Here is a 23,294-nt window from a genome sequence, read left to right on the forward strand (position 1 = left end):
TTTTAGGACAGTGACCTCACACAGCCACACTTGTTTTTTTCCACTATCACCCCCCCCCCCCCACACACACACACACTTTGCTAGCTTTGGCTCTAACTTTCTTTCAGCAACTCTGAAGTCACTGATTGAATTCCACTTTACAGTTTCAATGTAAAGTCAAGGGAGTTCCAACGAATGAAATGTCTTTCCACCCACAGAGATGACATTGGCTAACTTTGGAACTGGAGTCAACACAAAGAGGAAGGAGCAAGAACCAAAGGATGAAAATAAAGAGCCAAGGCACGCGCGTGCTTTTTGTCTCACATGTAAATAATGTGTCTAGGGTTGACACATTTTTTCCATGACACCGTCCGGGGTAGTGGTGTGCACTCCAGTACTTTCAAGTCAACTGCATCTTTAGGCTCGCTTCACTCCAAACATTTGTTCAAAAGAATCATTCACCGAATCGTTCGCTACACTTTCTTATTTGTTTATCCATTTGTTTATTGAATTATTTAGCCCCACCTGTTAATTGGCTGTTGGATCTGTGACGTCACTCGGACACTCTATTAGGTACACCGCCGATTTCAGATGTACCTAATCACAGGCCACTTCATTAGGGAAAAATCATGGTCAAAGCTTAGCTGAAAGTGAAAAGTGCCACACCCGCCCTCACCCCCACTTTCTGATTGGCTGTTTCAGCTGTGACGTCACTCGGACACTCTATTAGGTACACCACCATTTTCAGGTGTACCTGATCACAGGCCACTTCATTAGGGAAAAATCATGATCAAAGCTTAAATAAAAGTGAAAAGTGCCACACCCGCCCTCACCCCCACTTTGTGATTGGCTGGTTCATCTGTGACGTCACTCGGACACTCTATTAGGTACACCGCCATTTTCAGGTGTTCCTAATCACAGGTCACTTCATTAGGGAAAAATCGTGGTCAAAATTTAAATGAAAGTGAAAAGTGCCACACCCAAACAACCCCCCACTTTCTGATTGGCTGGTTGATCGGTGACGTCACTCGGACACTCCATTAGGTACACCGCCATTTTCAGGTGTACCTAATCACAGGCCACTTCATTAGGGAAAAATCACGGTCAAAATTTAAATGAAAGTGAAAAGTGCCACACCCAAACAACCCCCCACTTTCTGATTGGCTGGTTCATCTGTGACGTCACACGGACACAGGTGTACCTAATCACTTCATTAGGGAAAAAGTTGAAGTGAAAGTGAAAAGTGCCACACCCGCCCTCACCCCCACTTTTTGATTGGCTGTTTGACCTGTGACGTCACTCGGACACTCTATTAGGTACACCGCCATTTTCAGGTGTACCTAATCACAGGCCACTTCATTAGGGAAAAAATCATGGCCAAAGTGCCACACCCGCCCTCACCCCCACTTTCTGATTGGCTATTGGATCTGTGACGTCACTCGGACACTCCATTAGGTACGCCGCCATTTTCAGGTGTACCTAATCACAGGCCACTTCATTAGGGAAAAATCACGGTCAAAATTTAAATGAAAGTGAAAAGTGCCACACCCAAACAACCCCCCACTTTCTGATTGGTTGTTTGATCTGTGACGTCATTCAGACGTGTTTTCATTTGGTATTTTTGTTGGCTTGGAGTTGATGGTGTTATTATACCGAATGTGTCTGTTTGAATATAAGGTTGGGAAAAAAAAATGTTATACAGCAAGCAGCAAATTAAGGAAGTTTACCATTAACTAAACATACAACAAAGAAAAATGCACTTTAATGCTAAATCACTGTTCATTTCCAATAGAAAAAGAAACTCAAACAAAGGCAAAAACACACTTTATTTCTTTGCAATGTCATCTTGCGCATCTTTCTTGGTGTGCACATTACACATCATGAGTTGGTCACGTGAATAAAAAGAAATAAGAGAGGACCCGAGTGTCTTTTACAAAATCATCTAAATATAAGTCATGTGTTATTGCAACTACAATACAATGCCTGAACTGAAACATTTGGAGCTAAAAATCATGAGCAAGGGTGTGTGAGCCATCATAGATAGCGGTGACATAATAGATGGGACAAGTAGGCAGGCCTTGAAAACTGCAGGGCCCTCCTGAATAGACACAACATACTATTTCACATATGAGCTTGACGGAAATTCAACCGTTTCTGTAAATAACATAAATCTTTGCGTAAAATCACACTCCCTTGAAAACTTTACAATTGCCTGCAGATGCCATAGATGGGAGCAAAGTGCTCTGTGAAGCTCCACAACTAGCCAACAGGAAAATTTGTGAATGGCGAACTGGTCGCCGAGTTTGTGAATATCTGTACCGCAAACGTGGTAAACATACTGCATGGTTAGTACAGAATCCCAACACTGCTTTTACGTTTCACCAGTCTTTTCTTGTCTGCGAACAATAAAAAGGAATTTCTACTCCATCGGCAGAGCGACCAGATCTGGCATCATCTGGCCCGTTTTGACGGAAATCCACAAGTCATCATTATTGGCCGAATGTTTCTTTTTCTTTGATTCGGGCTGGTGGGCTCCGCCTCCTCCACAGCGGCAGCGGCCGTCGTCGGCGTGGCGACAGCAGCAGCAATGGCAACACACCGCCAGCGTGGTGACGAGGACAACCAGGGGCAAAGTGAGGAGGACCACGAGGCACACGGTGTTGTAGACACCTTGCTGATGTTTCTCCATCACCAAGCTCCAGACATGGTTGAAGAAGTTGCGGACGCTGTCTGTTGTCCCATCCATAGCTCCAGCATGCAAAGTTCTTAAGTTGACGTAATGCTTTGTGATGGATGAATTCACAATTTCAAAGTTTCATTTTGAAGTAAACGGACGGATCAGACGGTTCAGTCCAAGCCCAAAGACATCCCAATGCAAAACTACAGAAGTGTTGGTCCACTTCACTTCTCTCCTCATTTCAGTTGACGTGAATCCTGAAAGGTGTTCTCTTGCTCTGTGGAACAAAAAGGTCTGTTCATTTCAGCATTTGGAAGGTGTGATCATTACAAAAATGACATCATTTTGGAACATAGTTGCCCTAATAAGGAAATGTTTGACTGCCTGTTTCTCATGGGATTTGGTTTTTTTCTCTCTTCACTTTTGAACAAATAACATTTGAAGTAGAGTAAACGACTTTAGTATAGTAGAAGAAGACTAGATTAAAAAGAACACATGAGAAAATATGCCAATGGCTATTATGACATTCCAAGAGTCCACTTGACTTTCTCATGACATTGTGGAGGATTCTTTAGTCCAGGAAAAGCCAATTGATGGCGCCCCACAAAAGCAGGAAGGGGCTGAGAAAAAAACGGTTATGATTGCATCGGGGGCTGCTTTTTAAGGAGCACGCGTGACCTAAAAGAGCAGAAGTGGCGACAGAAGGCATGACGGGAATTTTTAATGAGCGGCCTCCGGCAAAGAGCCCACTCGACGACTGATACTGCTTTTCATTTTGGTTTTGTTTGGAGATTTGAGCAGAAGACAAAAGCTGCAAAGTGTGTATCAAGATGTACAAGGGCACATTTCCTCAATTTAGAGCAGGCGTCATCATGGCGCCTTTTTGAAACGGAGAACTCCTTGAGTACTCACTACAATAATTCAGACCCAGTTCACTTCTATTAAAGTGTTTACATTTCCAAATGCGCACTTCTACAATGCTTTGAGAAAATTATGAATAGTTTTCTTGCATGCTAATTATGTGAGTGAGAGATCAGTGCGGCTGAGAGTCTTATCAATTCTTTCATTCTCGCAGCTATAACCTTCAGGGAGGTTATTGCAACTTTTAAAACGACCAATGTCACAGCTAAGTTGAGTAAATACATCATCCATCCATCCATCCATCCATCCATCCATCCATCCATCCATCCATCCATCCATCCATCCATCCATCCATCCATCCATCCATCCATCCATCCATCCATCCATCCATCCTATGGTGCTTATTCATGGCTAACCTGAACAATTCAAACGGACTTTTTCTTAATTGTCACGCAAGGGCAAAAAGAAGTGAGCCGACACTCCAAATCCAATCTATCCCAATCCAGTCACTCCAACTTTCAGCGCACACACATGTAGAGCAAGTGATTGAAAGTGACATTACCTTAAGTCGGGTCAGGCCTCCTCCCGTCAGCTAATCAAACAAGTTGTGTCTGTGTTTGCCATCAGCTTGCTTCTTTTTGTCACCCTCTCACACAAACGCACATCATGACAAGGCTTCACTTTCTGTTCCTGTTTGCTCTTTGAGCCTCGTCGTTCCCCCCCCCCCCCACACACACATAACCTCCAACAATATCCTCCTCCTCCTGACTCAGTGTGTGTGTGTGCGTTCTAGTCCCAACGTCACTGAACCCTGCCTGCCCACTTTTTGTAAGAATGGGCCCTCTGTCTGTGCTTGCTTGTGTGTTTCCTGCATGGATTCTTGCAGCTGCTTTTACTGTATTCTCACCGAGTGACGTCGCAGTGAGTCAGGGACAAGCCAAGATATGTAAACCTAACAGAGGACAAGTTGAGATCATAAACAAAAACGCCTGCTTCTAGTTGCTCCCTTCAGCACAATGAGGCTTGGACAAACACGCATCAAAAAGGGGAACAAACACGGGAAGCTGCGAAAGTCTGTGAGTGCTCTACCAGGTGAAAGATGCACTCTGAGTGTTTGGGTCTACACACACTTACAGTGGCCTGCCTTGCCTGCCTGCCTGCCTGCCTGCCTGCTTGTGGCATTGTGATTAATTCTCTTTCTGGCTCAGTCGAGCAAAAGAGGCTTTTTCATTCAAAGGTTTGAAAAGAAGAGAGAGAGAGAGAGAGAGAGAGAGAGAGAGAGAGAGAGAGAGAGAGAGAGAGAGAGAGAGAGAGAGAGAGAGAGAGAGAGAGAGAGAGAGAGAGAGAGAGAGAGAGAGAAAGCCTGTCGGTAACTGGGGGGGCAGAGCTTTGAGAAAAAGAGGACGCAAACGTGAGTGTGTGCGCCTGTAACGCGCTAAATAACCCGTGACATCTTGCAAGTCGGGTTTTTTTTGTATTACAGCATTACTGCACAAGAACATAAATTACATTGTGAGCTCAACGTAATGACAAAAAAGTGTAGGAAACGCTGACCACAATTACAGTCGAAACTCGAAGGAGAAAAAAGTTAGCGCAAAGTGAATGAAACAAGTCAAGAAAGTTTCAACAACCCTGCCGTGTTTGAATGATTCAGAAAATAATTGCCAAGTATATATATATATATATGAGGCTTCAAAAATCAAGCCCTTCTCTCTGCTCTCAAATGCTGTGGGTGACGAACAACGAGGCACTCTATCCGATGATGTTAGCATAGGTGGCTTGCCAACTGCGTGTTGCTAATGCGTCCAAATGTAAGAATCCCAGTTATGAGCGCCTCATGTATCAGCGTGCATGAGCCAAGCATTCTGGCAGGAAAATACATGCTGTATACCGTCCGATGAAAAGAAGACCCCTGCGGCTGGCTCTATATGCAATCACAAGCTGTGAAATGAATATACACTAAGGTGATTTTCATATAAACCACTGTAAATAAGAATTTCCATCACGGTGCCGGATCATTCATCAGTGTTTGGGCGAGGTGACTGGACAGTGACGAGCGTAGACGCCAGCTGGGGTATTGCGTTGCGTGCGTCCGAGCGTGCGTGTTATTCTGCAGAGATAGCTGCGACATGATGAGGCTCGTCTCATCCATTTTCATGAAGCCACGTAGCCCCGAGACATGAACAAACGCACTCGGGGGGTAAACGTGTGCTTTTATCGGTGAGGCTCGTCCATTCGGCGGCTGGACCTGTCACTACAGTATTGCAATTATAGAAACCATCAATATTCCCCCAAAAAAACATAACTGAGTCACGTACCATCATCTGGAAAAGTGCAAAGTAAATATGAATCAAACTACATGACCAAAATATGTTCTGCACACAAAAATATAAGTTCACTAAGTGAGGCAAAGTTTTAAACAAGCAAGTAAGTGTAGCGCCACTGTGCACCTCACTATCAGCAACTATTAGAAGCATGAATGCACTGAATTATTAGCAGCACATTGGTTGCCAGTTTTATGAAAGAGGATATCTCATTATGGAAAATGAACTTCTTTCATTAGTTGTAAACAAATAGTCAGGACTCTGGAGTACAAGCCCACCCATCAAGTGTGAAATGAAACAACCAAGTCAATCCTATTTATGAAAACGTGTCCAAAATTCCACGTTTGACATATCGGGACAGTCAATTCTTTCACTCTGCACTTCTCCTCATAAAAGAACTTTAACATGAGAGCGAAGAGGAAGTAAGAGTGGTTTTGTCATTATCTAGAAGACACACCATTTGCTTGGTGTTTCCTACGGAAGATAAAGCACAAGCTGCATGACCATGATCGTGCACACGGCTATTCCAGGAGACGGTAGTCTACTTTGTATCGTGTTTTTACCTTTACCGAGGTCAAAGTTAAGGTAGGACTAATCGGTCCTATGAAACTTGTAAAGCACCAATAGCCTGGTAACATTGTGTTGTTGTTATTGTTTGGAAGCAGCACGCTTGTGATGGAAAGCGCTCGCTCCTCCAGGCCTCGGCCGCACTCTCACTAATAACGGAGCTCCAAAGCCCATTGAAAAAGAAAAGCATCCCCGCAGCATGATGCGATCATCAACACGGATGTTGTGTTCAGGGGCATGTGTGTGTTTGTTTTTCCGCCACACTTTCAACACGCCGAGTCCCAAAACTTCCATTCTGGTCTCATCTGATTACAACAAGGCTTTCGGAAAATTGCAATTGAGCAGATATGTGCATGACAGCATGACAGGCTAACTCGTCAAAGAGATAAACAAACTAGCTGGTTTGGAAGTGGTACACTACTATTTTCTGAAGAGGTCATTTCATCAGAGCAAATATTGCTGCGCTTCAATTTTTGCCTTGGGAATGTGACATTAGCTTCGATAAAAAGTCAAGTAAAACTGTGTCAGTCTTAAGGTGCGACATTCAATAAACACCAACAGCGGTGTGGCAAGATAGGAGAGAACATTTCATTTGGCGCTACTAGAAGTTCTTACCTCAGCAGATGTGTGGCGCTGGCTCCTGGTTCCGTCTCAATTTTGGACACTCCATCAACAGCATCTAATAAACATCAATGTGCACTACAAGGAAGTCAGTGAGGCTGTCTGGGAAAAATTCAATAGGTCTTGCGGCTCCCACTTACTTGTTCATCACAAACCAGCCCGGCCCGGCCCGACCCAGCCCGGCCCAGCCCGGCCCGGCCCCAGTTGATGCGCAGGCCTCGTTCTCCGCGTGTATGTGTTAAATATTCAAACAGCACTGGTGCTATCACTGTGAAAAGACGCTCGCTGCAAAACGGGTTCCGTACAGAGGCCGAGAACTCACTTTGGCTTTACTGCTTTGACTTTTTCTATTTTCAACGACACGCCAGCCGATTAGTCACCGGCTTGTTTCTGCTGACCTGACACTCGCATGCATAATTAGTGAAACATTTGAATACGCAATGATTAGAAAGTGAATGTCTCAAAGTGCTGAATACACAGTTTGGAGGTTATTTGATAATAATGAAAGACCCAGTCGTTGCACGCGCGTCGAGTGTCTTTCAGTCATATGCAGAGAAAGACATTTCTCGAGCAGGAAGCTGAAAAAAACAAAACAAGAAAAGCAAAAGCAAAAGGCACATGAACCTGTGACAGCTGCATCCGGATTTTTTTTTCTTTCATGTAAATGTGGACTTTTGCACAACAATATTATGTCATTTGTTGATTTTTATTTTCCGCTCCAAAATATTGGAAAAAGATCTGCTAAAATTGTAGAAAAATAATTTACTTGATTATTTCATCAGTAAAGACCAAACATGGAATTGACTATTTGAATATTTTATTAATATGTAGAAAATGTATTAAAAAAGGAACTATATAGTACATGTTTATGTCAAACTAGAAATCAATTCTGACAGCAATATTCAAGGGTATCCAACAACAAATCCCAAGTTTTCAGTATGAATGGCATCATCAGCATTTCTTTTTGTAACAGGCAACAGTACATTTTGCCCAACTTTTCAAACATGGCAACATTTTAAATCCAGTGTCGGGTAGGTACAGTGTCACACTTAGTACAAAGGTTCATCTGCAGAAGCAAAACGTGAACGCTGCTATTGAGATGAGAATTGGGTTTTTTCGAACCACTTTTGCGGTGAACTGAAAGGAAATCGAGATGCAGTGCTTCTCTTGTCACTGAGAGAGAGAGAGAGAGAGAGGTGTTATGTGTTTCATTGCATAACCTGCCTGACTGCCTTCTTTTAGTTGCAAGAAACATAACCCCCCCCAAAAAATGTCTGTAATATTTGATTTGTTGAATTGTTACTTTAATATCTGTTGAAATCAGATTACACTTTCAACAACAGTCTAATACAAAATAAAGTTCAACGGTGGTAATTACGTATAAACAAACTGTCGGTGAACTAAGTCATATTAATATGTGTGCTCTAACTAGAAATGTTACCATTAGCTTCAATGAGTAAGATAAAAAGTTTGATCAAAGATAGTCTTCACTCTTTCAACTAAAGTCTGACATGACGTACATCCCTGATATTTTCCCCCAAAAAACACTCAAGTTTCCTTTTGTTCCCAAAGACGGCCAGAGTCAAACTCCATCTAAGTGGTTCATGCAATAAGGTCAGCTACTCTGGTGGCACACATAGACTATAAGAGAAGCCCGGAAAAAGTCACCGGCGACAAACGACTTGAACCCAGATGGACCAACGTGTCCTAATAAAAACAAGTGTGACTGCAGTTTTGCATGTTAACGGTAAGAGCGGAAATGTGTTGCTTTTTTGCCATTAGTCTGCTTCCAAAAGAGGCCAGACATCCTCACGTCAACACCGCTAAATAAAACAAATAGGGTCAATCCGTGCTGGTGGTATCCAAACTGGAAGATTTTTCAGTCCCCAAAAAAAGATGCATTTGTGTTGCGGATTCAAAGGGAACATATGATGCAAAAGGGACTGTTTCATTTTCCCGACAAAAATGCTTACAAGCCATCAAAGGTGAAATCAGCTACTACCGCGATGCACGCCAAGCACACATGTGGCCCTTTTAAATATTTGACTTTCTGACTGCCAAAACATCTCTTTTGTCATTCTTCTCTCATCTCTTCCATCTTTGGTATTCAAACCATCACTACAACACGATACAACACTCACGTACTTTGCTTGAAACTAAACTAAAAAGCGACAACTAGAGAAAAAAATGAAGTCAATTCGATAAACACAGAACAAAAGATCAACACACTGATCGTGAACACAAATACCTTCTATTGTAGCGGATGAGTCAAACGTGAATAAAGTAGGTCAGGATGAAGCCGCGCCGCTTTGCGAGTCGGAATGTCCAACTGGAATGTTCCGGTCTTCTTTTGCCTCTTTTACACAAGAGCCGACGTTTTATATACAATCCAGCAAGGCAGGACAACTCAAAGACTGGAGAGGATCCAATTCAACAACAACAAAAACCCCAAAAAACAACAACGTAAAAGTTGATCACCTCCTGGTTTGGAAAAGGTGCAATAATGCTGGCACAAGATGTTCAACAAGCGATCAACTTGGAAATCTGTGTAAAAGAGGCTTTTGTTGTCCTCCTGTTGACATGAATCTAATAAGGAAAAGGCAACAAATCAAATACGGATGGATTTCTGCCACGATATCAGTTATAAAAATAGATTTGTATATCTTACAGTAACGGCCTTTATTGTTGTTATATCGTATCGTATCGTGAAAAGGGTTATTGTTAATGGGTAAAATAGGGCATCGTTGTTACTGCTTTTCTTGGGTTTTGTTTTTTTACACAAAAGAGTTGAATAAATTACATACAGTGTCTTTATCTCCTGGGAGGGAGGAAGGACAGGACAGGACAGGACAGGACAGCGGGGAAAGACGGACGGCTCTACGTGGATGCCAGGCGGAGACGAACCAAGGTCAGACCATATTTGCCTCTCGTGCTATTGACAACCACTCGTTGCTTTCAGAAAAATCCACGTATCGTTCATTCTTGCCATATTGAATTGCAAATCAATGGACTGCCAATCCAAAATGAAGAGAACGAACCCTACGCAGATTTTGCTCAATGAAATGTTCCCTTCGTCCAAACTCAAGCCGTCCGTCTCTGCCTGGCATTCGGGGGGCAGCCCACCGTACGGGGCGCTCGGATGGCCATCTATGCCGGAGCCGACCGCCTCCTCTTGCTGCTGATGCTGCGGAAGTTGAAGGGCCTCATCTTCATCTCCACGAAGGGAATGGAGAACTCGTGGCCCTTCCAGTGGTACCAGTTAATTCCCTGCAAGAGCAAGCAAAAGTGACTTTCGAAAGAAGATACTTGCACCGCACTATATTCCATTTGCCGAAGAAGAATGAAGCAGCGACATCTCCACCATTTCGCCGACGTCACCCCATCAAACGCCGTGACAGACGTTAGTATACAATCCGATTTTCTTCCGTGCGCTTCTACAAAAAAGAAATGGCGGCAAAGCCAACAAGCAGGCTGTAAGACTTTGCCACTTGGCATGCTGCGGAACTCCAAGACATCGGTAGCTTGTCAGGAAGAGGCGCTGTGATAAACTGTGGCCTTTTCCCCCTGCACATAATTCACCTGCCTGTTTCAGGATGAATTCAATCATTTGCGCTGCCCCAGGGGGACCCTGGGCAGGCAGGCAGGCAGGCAGGCAGGCAGACAGGCAGGCAGGCAGGCAGCCAGGCAGACACTTTGGATCGATAAATATCACGTCTCATAATGGGCGGACAACTGCTGGGGCAGTTCCGATCCTTGGGAAGCGTGACCTTTCATTAGAGCTCCAACAGTAGGCCAATCAGCGTAGCCGCTGTGGCCATTCATGACCCAATTAGCCCCCGATCATTAGGAGTGCATTTAGAAAACACACGTGCGCTGCCAGGGCGACTTGCTCAAGGCCATTTGGCTTGAGATGTCTAATCCAGAATCATTCCACCTTATTTGGGCGGCAAACTGGATGAGAATGACCATTGACCTTCAAGTGACACGTCCACCACATTCTCTCTTGCTTTCATCAAAAGGACACGCAAAGGATGGGACAACCCTAATGGCAGTGTATTTTCGATGCCATTAAAGGAACACATAGCCGCCGTGGTCACATTGTGTCACAGAAAAGCAGATAACGAGGCTCACGGTTTCAATTGAAAGCAATCTGAGCCGGTGTTTTTCCAAAGGATTTTGGCCTCCGTCGGACTGACCTGACTGTGTCTGGACTCGCCGTACTTTCCGTTGAGGTTGGCTCGATGGCAGTTCTTGTACCACCAGGCTCCTTTGTAGGACAAGGCACAGTTAGTGACAGCGATGTCGTTGTCTCTGTCTTTAGTGGAGAAGGGCCGTCCCTGGTGGTAGCTCAAGGAGTCACCTTAGATCGAGAGAGAGAGCCAGAGATGTACGTGTTAGTTGCCATGGCTACAGCAGTCGGTGATAGTAAACAAGGTGCTAAGAATAACAAGCCGTGTTGATTTTAGGGAGAAGGAAGGATGGAAGGAAAAGCTCCACTCCCCCGTCCAGCACTTACCAGCGGTGCCGTTGTACTCTCCTATCCTGAGCTTGTAGAGGTTCCTGGCATCTCCCAGGGAGAATTTATCATAATCGGCAAAGACCGACTCCTGCCCATCCTTCATGTCGATCCTCAGCTCGTAGCGGCCCTGAGCCGACACCCGCTGGATGTTGTCCAAACCTGCGCCGCAAAAACGGAACATTGTACATTTAAGAAATTCTAGGAAGACCATCAAAAACCGCAATTTATCCACATTCACCCTTTCTGTCCAAAATCCAAGAATGTGAGAGCCACCTTGACATTGCTTGACGTTTGGAAAAAAACGCTCTCTGTTGAAAACCCGTTGTACGTGTTTCTGAGTGATTTACACTGGCAAGGAAACAAATCCTAGACATGGGTGAGTTTGCTATCTCCAGATTTGCTGTGGCGATAAGGCCCCGTGTTGACCTGAGAGATCAAAATGCCTCTGCTATTCAATTCCAGAAAGCGTGCCCATCTCCAAGCAGCCTCTTCTCTCAGATATAATCTTACACCAGAAGCCTCGGGTGATAAGGACGTACAACTCAGGCTGTAAAACGTCAGTGGGAAGCAAATCTAATCTACGGAACAACTTCGAGGGGCTTTAGGTGAGGGAGAGAAAAAAAAAAGCAGTTGTGGTCATAAAGCCGACTGGTTTTGAATTTGCATCGCTTAAAATCACCACATTATCAGACTATAAACATTTCTTCCATGAATAGTTTCTGGGCATGACTCTCTGCGTCATTATTTAAAAAAGCATTTTTGACGCGAATGAGTTCTCTTCTTAGAACATTAGCATTAAAATGACCTTGTCGTTTTTTATGAACATCATTGCGCACAAGCGGGTGTAGAATGGAAAGGGAAAAAATGGAGACAGGATGTAATTAGAATAAGTGTGCTTTCCGTGATTAGATCGTGGACGTGTCGTCACACAAAGGAAGAGGCTGGGATGGCTCTATTGGTGGCCATTTGCAAAATACAATACATAACGGTGCACATTCTTTCCTTTGAGCCAGTTCAGCGACTACATTCTTCAATACGTGTCGTTCGAGTGACCCTTGACAGCAAAAGAATAAGAAGGCCAAACTTAGGTTCTTGTCAAGTAAGCAGGACACACCGCAACAGTCATGCTACTTTTGTTAGCATAAGGCGAAGCCAGGTGGTTGTTTCGAATACACACCAGGAGCAGCACAGAATCCAATGAACGTCCGTTCCTCCTTTCATTATTTTCATGATCTCAGTCATTGAAGTAGCATACGATAGATAGACAGAGTGCTACTTTCCTGGAGGCTGAACCAGATTAATGGGAGGCTTGCTTACAATGGCGCAAAGAGCCGCTCTACATCCTGAGGTGGGTGCTTTTAAGAGAAAAAAGGAGGCTGAAAACAGGGAAAGTGGTGCAAATGCTCTCCAGTGCACCAAAAGGAACAGGCAGGTTTTTAGGCTATATGCGCACTTAAGGTCCAAATACAGAAGAGCCAAAATGTTGGCGGATGGGCAAGAAATGTTCTCTTCCATTTGCTCATAAGAAGACTTGGATTTTCAACGTTTACATCACATCGGCACAGCACCGCCTTGGCGGCTAATAGCTCCACTAACTTGCAAATCAATGATTGATTCATACCAGCCGCTTTTCCTTTTCAGTTTTGATAGAATGTTAAGACCTTCTTTTAAAAAAAAAAGCCTGGAGTGCTGAAGAAAAGGATCACAGATGTGAAACGGACACATGACTGCCATTGAAAAAAGTGACAAAAACGCGACATGTGGTTCTCTAATCAGTAGCTAAAAAAACAAACATGTTTTCTTCTTCTGAAGTTCTTCATGAAATATTCATGTAATAATCTCCTTATCATCTGCGGCAAACAACAAAATGTAGCATAAACTAACTCATTTGCACATTTAGTCATGAAGATGATTATTGTTTCATAATGAGTCGCATGGAAACACTGAGGAGGTTTTGTTCATTTGTCTTTTCGGGATGTGGGGGCATTTCAAATCAAGTGAACCGGGTTCCGCCTTTGTTTAACACTTCCGAAAATGCATTTTCGAATGAGATCCGTTTTTGGCTGAAAGAAGTTTGATGGGCCTACTGCATATCGGTCATTATGGTGCTTCTAGGGAAGTTGACTGGTTTTTGTATGGAAAGGGTCTTTCTTACCTAACCAGAATTCATCCTCAAGGTTTCCAAAGCCAACACGATAGTCACTCCACTTCCTGGAGAAATCAGTCAGGCCGTTCTGACGTCGTTGAAACACCTAATAAAAAGGGAAGACAGCAGTATAGAATAGGTGATGTTGAGTGATAGATAGCAAATGCGTTCTGGGAGTCATCGTACAATCCAGCCTCCTTGGTCCGTGCTCATGTCACAGTACACCTGCACGCCCTGGCTGGGGTCCCTGTTGATGTAAACGGTGTAGACGCCGCTCAGCGTCTCGCCATTCAGCAGGTGCTGGGCGCAATTCTGAGGCGTGGCAAACAGCCGACTCCCTGCCGAGCGAGGAGCAGAGGAAGTCGAGCAGTGAGTCACATACTTGAGAGCACGGCACCTGGAAATAAGCTGCACTTAAGATGCTTTGTGGTCAAATTGGATCAAATGTAACGTGACGGAAGATAGCCGTGATTTTGGAGCACGGCTTTCCAGCGCACCTGTTGTAAAGGTGGTGGAGACGACAGCGCTGGTGTCCAGACCCCTCGCCGCCTGCAGCTTGACGGTGAACTCGCTGGTCTCGGGTAGACCTTCCAGGCGAATCCACGTGTCCTCTGCGTCCAGAATCAGCTCCTAGGGTATAAAAGCAGGTGCACGATATTTGACGCTGCAAATCTTATCATCTCCATTCCTCAGTGGCTAAGAAATGGAAAAATGCCTTCACGTTTTTTCTTGTCAATAGCACAACTGTAACATTTGTGCCAAGCAAACTCTGAAATGGCCAGGAACAAAAAGACGCTCTGGTATCTTAACAGCCAACAACTCTGACCAATTCATCATTACAAACTAACAAATGTCAACTATAAGAATCAAAAATACATGCAAATTATGAATGAAAAAAAAAAATTCAAAAAAATCAAGCCTTTGTCTCAGCTCTCCAATGTCCACTGAATGCATCAAATCATCAACTCACTGGTGCAGTGGTCTAGGAAGAATCAGCAGAAATCCGACCGTACAATTATTAAATATGAAGAACCGCAAATCAAACATTGAACAGCTTTTGAAACCGAATAGATTTCCCGGCAATGTGTCGGTGTGAATTATGCAGGCGAGCAGCTGGTGAATGGCGTCTCTCCCTTCCTGCGGCTGCTTTTTAGGGTCAAGACAAGACGTTTAGTGCAGGACCATCTACAGCTTCACACGCACCGTGCTGTCTTTCTTTTACTCGGCACTCCATCAAACGTGTGCGCCGTGACCTTACCAACCACCGGTGACGCAATTGAATTTGAATCCTTTCAAATGTCGGAGGCAAAGAAGTTGATCCGTGGAAGGGAATGATGTCGCTGCTGTTCAACACTACGCCATGTTCACGATTAGATTTCCTGCAGGTGTGAACTGGCATTTACTATTGATGAGATGTGATTTCAGAAAATCTCACACATGCCAACGCTCCGATTTCACTTTTGGAGCGCCTTTGTTGCCTTGGCTGAGTCATAAGAAGCTTGCTTTTGGGGAAAGCAGGAGAGGATTGTTTCAAATTGTGGGCAAAATGCTCACTATGTCTCCTTTACGGTACCCAGCGGCGTGCTCACCGCGTTGAAAGCGTCCCCGAGGAGCGGTGGCATAACTCCGAGTATTTTCGAGCCGAGGCAAAGATGATAGCTAACCTTTTATACCGCCAATTGCTGTTTCATCCATTCATAATGGTTGTTTTTTGGAAGAGCCAAGAGCTAGCGAAATGTCTTAAACTATCTCTTGGATGACAGCAGAAGCACCCGGTATGATTTTGCTCCAACACTCAACTTAAACATTTTGGGTTACTTGTACTTTTCTTTGAAGCATTTTTTAAAAGAGTAAAAAATAAACACTTGCATCAAAGAAAGGAAAAACATTCAGGACATGTTTTTTTTTTATAAGAAGCAATTAATCCAATCGAATTCATTGAGATGAGGACAACCCCAAATCCTGGGTTTGCTTCTCCAAAACTTGCTGATTTCCTTTTTTCTTTCAGTGTATATGACATGATAATCTAATCATCGTCATCAGCGTGATCAATGCTTACTTTACGGTTGCCGTCGGCTGACTTGTAGGTGAGCATGTAGTTGTCGATTTCAGAGCTGGGCGGCTGCCAGGATATGAGAGCGCTGCGGTGATTCACTTCGCTGGCTGTCAGGTTCAGAGGTGCATCCATCGCTGTGGAGCAATTCCATCATCCTATTCACTTTGACACATGCTCTTCAAGGCAAAAGACAATACGTGTACAAACTAATATGGATTTCCAGAGCTCAAGGTTAGTTGTCCATCTGATCCACGCCTTATTAATAAGAAAACGTGCGCGGGTCGTTCACCGGACGATACTGTGGGCGCCAATAAAAGGCTGGAAGGGAAGCAGCTGCAGCTGGCAAATGTGGCCTCAGGGCTGCCCAGGAAATGAGACGCAGCGGGCAGCCTCATTGACAGATAATTGCTTACAAAAAAAAAATTCAGGTCGCTCGCTCGTTCGCACTGGCTTTTTAGGGGACGGCAGCACTGGCCCAGCTCCAGCTCCAGCTCCAGCTTCAGCTTAGCACAAGCCGCTTCTGTTAAATCTACAGGACACACCACTAAAGAGGACATCTGCAAGTAGCTACATTTCAAGGTTGGGCAAATTTTGCCTGCGTGACAAAGTGGTGCTTCAGGCAGGGCCTCAGCACTTTTGCTTGTTTAATCTAATAGGACACCCGCCGTCTTTGCTTTTACTTGGACTATTTGGAATTCAATCAAAGCTAAGCTTAAGCATTCACCGCTCAACCAACACCGGCCACTGGATGGAAATGTGACGTTTGAAAAGGTGCCAATCACAAGTACAGACGATGAACATGACAAAAGAAAGGTGAGGGTTTTTTTTTTCCCCACATAAACAAAGCAATATGAGTCTCGCTCGCTCCCAAGCAATTTCCTGTCCTATTAAAGCACCCCGCGGGAATACAGAGAGCGGAGCAACGAGAGCACTTTCCACATGAGCTCCGAGTACGTGACAAAAAGAAAAGGGGTGATGATCGTCAAGCCCACCACTGCTTTCCATAAGTCGTCTCACTTTCCCCACCTTACATCACCTGTGTTTTGGGCTTCAGATAGCGCAGTCTCATTTTCGTGCGTGACAGACATAAAGTTGACTTTGTAAAATATTGTTTTATGGCGGGACCAGGGTGAAAACTTTTCCACTAATCGTGAATAGACATACATCTGCATTTTGGAACGATTGTCATTTTAGATCATTTCTGACGTTAGTTTATCTCGATGCTAACAAACATAGACGGCAGGTGAATCGATAAGCAAGGGATATTTATGAACGATAAACAAATAATGCTCAAAGTCATCTTTGCTTTAGCCTCTACAAAGAACAACTAGTATTACTGCAGTTTCCACTCAAAGAATTGGTGAACGTCTTCTTTACGTGTATCTTCTAAGAGAGCGCTGCGGACTCAACGGTGGAGTTGAAGGGTTAAGCCCAAGTCCTCGGTCATGTGCAAATCTTCTCCACATTGCTGCCATATTTGAGCTGAGCCCCCTTTTGCCTTTCCCACATCACCCTGAGCTTTGCACTCCTTATTTTTTCCATTTGCTTCCTCTTCTGAGTCGTCTTATCTCGAGTTCCCATTCTGACTGCATGTGCTATGGAACGAACCGGGTTTATCTCGATGAAGCTTAGAAGTGAGATGACCGGCGAGAACGGACAGGTGAGCGGCCGATATATATTTTTTTCCCCCAATTAGAATACACGGGCCACGAGGCGTTACTTTTTGAAACCGAGAGCATTGAAGCAGGTGAGCGGATGTTCTGCTGGTCTGGCCCGGAATAGGATTGAGAAGAGCATTAACACGGGGTATAAACAATGCTTGATGGAATCAACAGACACAGAGGCAGCAGATGGGATCATTTGTTCAAGCTTTAGAAAGGGATTTTTACCTCACGGGATGAGAGCGCGCTTCATGTTTATTTTTTCCCACCCGCCACTTTTAGGGTCATAAAATATGAATTCCACTGAATCACGAGCAAGTAAATAGATGAAGGCAAATTCAAACGTCTGCTTTATAATCACAGATAATGCAACAAAGTGAGATGTTTCAATTTGATTCGTTTGCCTTAACTGTGTGTGTTTTTGTATTTTCATCGGGTTTGGGTAAAGTGATCAGAAGCCGATGAAGCCATTTCAATTAGCAGTGTGATTCATATGCAATGTGAAATCAATAGCATGTGATATTGTCATATATAGTTGCAGCTGTAATTTGTTTCTATCCTGAAAATAAAAAAGCAATACACTCTGAGCAGATGTCATTTGATTAGATGTGAATTTGGATGAAATAATATTGTCCGTCACGTTTATGCGCCACAAATGTTATGGCAGATCAGTTCCATTTAAAGAGGACATTTTATGGAGGATTGACTTTTTAATAGCTTGTATACATACAGCTTGCTCTCAGGAAAGCCTTTCCCAACCATTAAGTGTGAAATTTAACAACCAAATAAATCTTTTGTCATCTGTCTATTTTGGAAAATGTCATAGTAGTGTAGCCGCCTATAAAATCACAGTATTACAAAAATAAATAAATGGATGAATCCCATCCCATTTACTTGCCTGATGTCAACGCTCCCACTGTGGATGCCAACCACTCAAGCAGACTGATTAGGAGGCCTTAAGTGAGGCTCCCCCTAGTGGTTCATGTCAACGTTAGGACAGCTGCTTTTCATGTCCTCTTGAAGACAGCACATTTCCCTTGTTACTGTCAGAGGCGCCGAGGAGCAGGGAGTTAACGCGCGGCTTTCTATTCTTTTTATTTTCGGGACTTCCGACATTTGTTTATTCGTGTTCTACGTTGTGTTTTCCAGCTTCATTTATGTTTTCAGGTTTGTGCAACACTGCTCTGCCATGTCTCAGGTGGTGCTCCTCTGGGAATCACACTTCCTTTCTTTGCTTAACTTTTTGCAAACTCCCAAAAAGTTGCAGCTTGGCTCAAGCGGAAGAGCTGTTTCTAAATGTGTTACTCCTGCGTGGCTGCCTGCCTGGCTGCCTGCCTGCCCTGCCTGCCTGCCTGCCCTGCCTGCGTGGCTGCCTGGGAGGGAGACCATTAGAAAGTTTTGCTTACGTGTTTGGAGGTTGGCGATGACGGTGCCGGAGGTGAGGGGTCCTTTGGTAGCATAGAGGGCTACCGAGTAGGACGTACTGGGCTTCAGATTGGACAGCTGGTGCTCTTGCTTGTTGCCCTCCACCAGAAATGTATCAGCTGTCACTACCCAAAAAAAAAAAGAAGATTGAAAAGTGAGAAGCCAAACTGTCAAATAGAACCATTGCATTTCATGTTTTTTACTGGCAGTTCTTTGGGAGGGAGTACAGACAAACTAGAAATGCTATCTGCATTAACACACGACTACCTTGAAATAGCGAGGGTTACTCATCTTTATTCAATACACCCATACAAGGAGAAGTTGTTAAGCGTTTTGTCTAGCGCTGAATTTACACTCAAGGTTTCCTTTGAAAATTGATTTGGGTGGGAGAGAGAGCTGAGCGGCAGCGTTTTATTTGGACAGCCAAAGAAGCTGAAATGATGGAAACTAAGCACGCAAGCCTTCACATTTGTTTCGCGCCACTTCATAAAAGTCAGCTCGTGAATGACGCGTGAGCACAAGGGGATTTTTCTCTTTCTCTCGGCGGCTCCGTCAGGTTGACGATATTACACATCACAAAACGTTTTCCCGCTACACTGCATTATTGACATTGTGAGCACAAACGTTGTTATCTTTATTGCAACAGCTCACGTTACATCCCATTTTAACTTGAGAATCGCAGATGATACATGGCTATAGGATTAATAATTCACCTCCGCTATGAGCGGAGTCATTTAAATCATCGATTACAGCAGAATAAGTCGCCTACGGGCAGGGGCGGAACAACCCCGTTATCCAAATGCCGCTAAAGGTTAATGACTGCCGACGACATTATGCATGTCGAGTAGTTTGAAGGCGGCTTTGCCCCGGCGACTCGGCACAGCTCCGATGGAGCAAATGATAAAGGGAGACCCTGAGAGGCCGAGCAATACGGACATCTTTCACCTATCGGGCGAGACAAGGCTGTCAGTCGCCGAGGACACGGGCGGCATGGCAAAAAGTTGCAACAATGATTTAGCAGTCAATTCCAAAACTCTGGCCAACCTACCTTGGTTGTGCGTGAGAGTCAGCACATAATTGTCAACGTTGGACATTGGCGGGTTCCACCTCAGCAGGGCTCCTTGCGGAGTGATGTTGAGGGCGCTCAATTCGGACGGCATGTCCATCGCTAGAAACGGAACAATGTGGGTTATTTGTACAAATCTTCACACGGAGGCATCTGGCGCTCTCTTCAGGTCATAAGGAACGTGTTCCCAATTAGAGAGCAGAGATGAAATACCATATTATCATTGTACTCTCACATCTGAGTGGTAGGTAATGGTTCATAATTATGACGGCCGTGCTCAAATCTTATTCTAGTGAAATAGTATGCTGAAGACGTTCACCTTGGCCTGCTGTTGTTGCTCCAAGCGCTTTCTAATTTCATTCTCACTCGGGGCCGGACAAGGCAGCACTGAATTTAAATTAGATTCCACCTTTAACCTGAATGTTTCAACCCCAATTTATGGGATTTGGCCACAGCGTGGAACATGGCAGGCCAACGCAGCGCTGCTTGTAGCAAATAATGAATACTGTCCTATCCTCAACGGAATTTAAGAAAAAAAAGTTTATCTTGCCGGGATAGCGCGCTGACCGTGAGCCCTGGTCGCTGGGCCGGCCGAGTCAACCGAAGTCATTACTTTAATTGCCAAAAGGTTTAAGCAAATTATGCAGAGGCTTATTCAGTCAATTAGAATGGCAAGGGGGAATACGTGGAGCGAGACCGGGGAGGAAAAAAAAAACCCAACAACAAACGGGCAACTCTCTTTTATCAAGCTCTTTGATAATCCAATCACCGTGCTCCATCTTCTGATTGCACTTGTGAATGAGTGAACAGGGCTACGACCTGTTTGAAAAGTGGAGGGCACAACGCACGATGACAACACTTTTTTGCCTTCTAGTACGGCCCATTCAAGTAAGGACTGGCAAAAAGTTGTTTATGATATGACTGAGGGGAGGGGTTGAGCTTTGATGAAGATGCTGCTCATGATGCTCCACTTCACTTGACACACACTGATTTTTTCATTGCAAGTTGCCTTTCTTGTTTGCACATTACACCGCGTCACGCTAATGAAATTGACAATTGAGACGAGCTACGGAGCGATGCCACGCAATTTACACGCATCCATGATGGGGATTTCCAGGAGCCCATCCGAGATGTGAAGAAGCCAGTCGCTCAGCTCAACCCAAATGTATTTATAGAGCACTTTGCAAAACTGTGTCAAACTGGTTTCCTCATCTCGTATTCATCAACATACTTTGGATTTCGTCCCGCACCGAGCTATGTGTTCTTGGGGAAGATGATAAATTAGCCAGACGTTAACGGCTTTTCTTCCATACTCCGGTGTTGGGAGGTGAGATCATTTATTAAAGGTCCTGACATTTTGCATATGAGGCCCATTGTTAGTCGTTAAACATCTCATCACAAAGCCCATTTACTCTCAAGCCAAACAGTTTTTCCTAAATGCCAGTACATTAAGTGTTTGGTGGCAAAATGAAAGATGGCTCCTTGCTTTTTTTTTTAACTGCTCTGATAATGAAACAACATTCATTGCACTTTTTTTTTTCCCCCATGCAATTTTGGATGACTATGCTAAATACCAAGTGTGCTATCAAGGTAAGAAGTGACATTCAAGGATCCCTGGCTGGCGTGATGTGAACGTTATTTATCATTTCTAATTCGTTCACTGTTAAAAGGAATCATCGTCGTCAATGGGCTTCATTGTATTCTTCCATTCCAATCCTAATGGCTCCGCTTCACAAACACACTGGTATTGTTGGCTCAAGAATCATTTTAGCTTGATATTTTCCCTGCTTCAATGCATTCTTCAGCTTGGCTTTTCTTTGCGAATCACATCTCATTGGCATGCAACCACACCTTCTGCCCTACTCTCCTGAGCTCCCTTCAGCTTCCTCCTCCTCCTCCCTCACACACACACACACACACACACACACACACACACACACACACACACACACACACACACACACACACACACACACACACACACACACACACACACACACACACACACGCACACACGTTACCGATTTTGCATACACCACAGGGAGTGTGTTAATATTGAGTGAAGGGAATTTTTTGAATGAGACGAAGTGTGTTGCATATTCCCGTGCATTCATGTGGAAGCACGCTACGCCGCTTGATTCCGATTGGAAAAATAATCAGAGTTAGAAATAGGGGAGATTTTTTTTTTTTTTTAGAAGGGTGCAATGAAGTGAAAGAGCGGGAAAGTGTGCAAGGAGGTGCAAAGATTCAAGAGGATAGACGTGAGGCCAAAGGATAAAGAACGCGTGCGCGTGACGCGAGACGGACTGCGGAATAGGTTGGCAATTAGCGGGTCAGGGGGTGGTCATTTTCATCTCTGGCCACAATGCCAGATGCCAGCTGTACCTTTTCATTTTCTCTCTCGCTTCTTGGAAGTGTGTACTCACATCTCGTACTCCAGTCAAATTGGATTTTTATGTTCACATCAGCGACTTGTTTTTTTTCCCCTTACCTGTGAAGACTGAGGCGCTGACCAATTTGCTCTCCTGGCTTCCCCTGACAGCGTTCAGACTGATCTCGTACTCGGTAGCAGGGAACAGACTGGACAAAGTGTAGTTGGTCACATCGCTGTCAATCACAACGCTGTCCACTCGACCTGCGGGAAAAGGCAGCTTTGCTGGCGTGTCCGATTTGAAACACATCTACTCTTCGATCATGGTGAAGCAGCTACGTATCATTGAAGATGCATTGGCAAAAGATGACGACGCTATTGGAGGTTCAGCAAATCGTATTCAAATGAAATACCTCGGGCTGACTGGTAGGAAAGCTTATAATATTCAAACGGAGCCAGCGGCTTGATCCACGAGATGGTCACCGTGTCCTCGGCCACGGCGGACACCGTCATCTGCTTGGGTGGGTCCATACCTACGGCGACAAACGCAATCATGTGACTCTCACAATTTAGAAGAAGCATTCATTTACTTTTGAGTACGGTTTTGCCGTTTGTACGTATTGCTGTCTCCCCCCCCGGTCAATTTGTTTACCCGACTATCGAGCGACCGCGGAAAAGGTTAGAGCGCAGACGATGTGAGCAAACAAGTCATCTGATGGCAGTTGCTTTGCTATTAGAAAGTAGAAGTGATGGAGGTAATGAAGAGGAGATTAGGCCACTTCTATCTTTTAGCTCAGGGGAAAGCAGCAGCATGGGTGCCACTTTAAAATAATGAGTAGTATTCATGAGAAGAGGGGGGTCATTTAGAATTCCTGCCTTTGAAATCATTTCATTTCCACTTGCTCGGAAAACAGCGGCTTCTTATAAATGTCGGGCCCATGGTAATCATACTAATTGTGTTTGCGCTGGTAAAAGTAAAACTGTGTTTTGTTTATGATTGAATGAATCTTTCCCGAGAGGT

At 44.4% G+C, this 23,294-nt stretch overlaps 2 protein-coding genes across 2 annotated transcripts in view; both read right to left on the minus strand.

Annotated features, from left to right (window-relative positions):
• Positions 1–1,811: 1,811 nt before the first annotated feature.
• kiaa0040 (KIAA0040 ortholog) lies at positions 1,812–4,225 on the minus strand. The gene is made up of 2 exons (XM_085930593.1): positions 4,080–4,225; positions 1,812–2,933 (listed from the first exon to the last, which is right to left on the minus strand). The coding sequence occupies exon 2, from the start codon at positions 2,723–2,725 to the stop codon at positions 2,399–2,401; it is 327 nt and encodes a 108-aa protein (XP_085786719.1). The 5' UTR covers positions 2,726–2,933; positions 4,080–4,225; the 3' UTR covers positions 1,812–2,398.
• A 3,674-nt stretch (positions 4,226–7,899) lies between these two features.
• tnr (tenascin R (restrictin, janusin)) overlaps positions 7,900–23,294 on the minus strand; it is a 70,406-nt gene continuing 55,011 nt past the window's right edge. The window contains exons 21-31 of the mRNA XM_085929773.1: positions 22,687–22,806; positions 22,394–22,537; positions 19,885–20,004; positions 18,818–18,961; positions 15,754–15,884; positions 14,192–14,324; positions 13,881–14,032; positions 13,704–13,800; positions 11,546–11,707; positions 11,226–11,389; positions 7,900–10,296 (exon numbers count right to left, since the gene is read on the minus strand). Coding sequence (XP_085785899.1) covers positions 10,177–10,296; positions 11,226–11,389; positions 11,546–11,707; positions 13,704–13,800; positions 13,881–14,032; positions 14,192–14,324; positions 15,754–15,884; positions 18,818–18,961; positions 19,885–20,004; positions 22,394–22,537; positions 22,687–22,806 — 1,487 coding nt within the window. The 3' untranslated portion in view covers positions 7,900–10,176. The remainder of the gene's footprint in view (positions 10,297–11,225; positions 11,390–11,545; positions 11,708–13,703; positions 13,801–13,880; positions 14,033–14,191; positions 14,325–15,753; positions 15,885–18,817; positions 18,962–19,884; positions 20,005–22,393; positions 22,538–22,686; positions 22,807–23,294) is intronic.

Source organism: Syngnathus leptorhynchus, chromosome 14 (genome assembly GCF_054491065.1).
Source record: "Syngnathus leptorhynchus isolate UIUO chromosome 14, UIUO_Slep, whole genome shotgun sequence".
Classification (NCBI taxonomy): domain Eukaryota; kingdom Metazoa; phylum Chordata; class Actinopteri; order Syngnathiformes; family Syngnathidae; genus Syngnathus; species Syngnathus leptorhynchus.

Coding starts and splice junctions, on each gene's coding strand:
- kiaa0040 (XM_085930593.1), bottom strand. CDS start 2,725: ATGGATGGGACAACAGACAGCGTCCGCAACTTCTTCAACCATGTCTGG.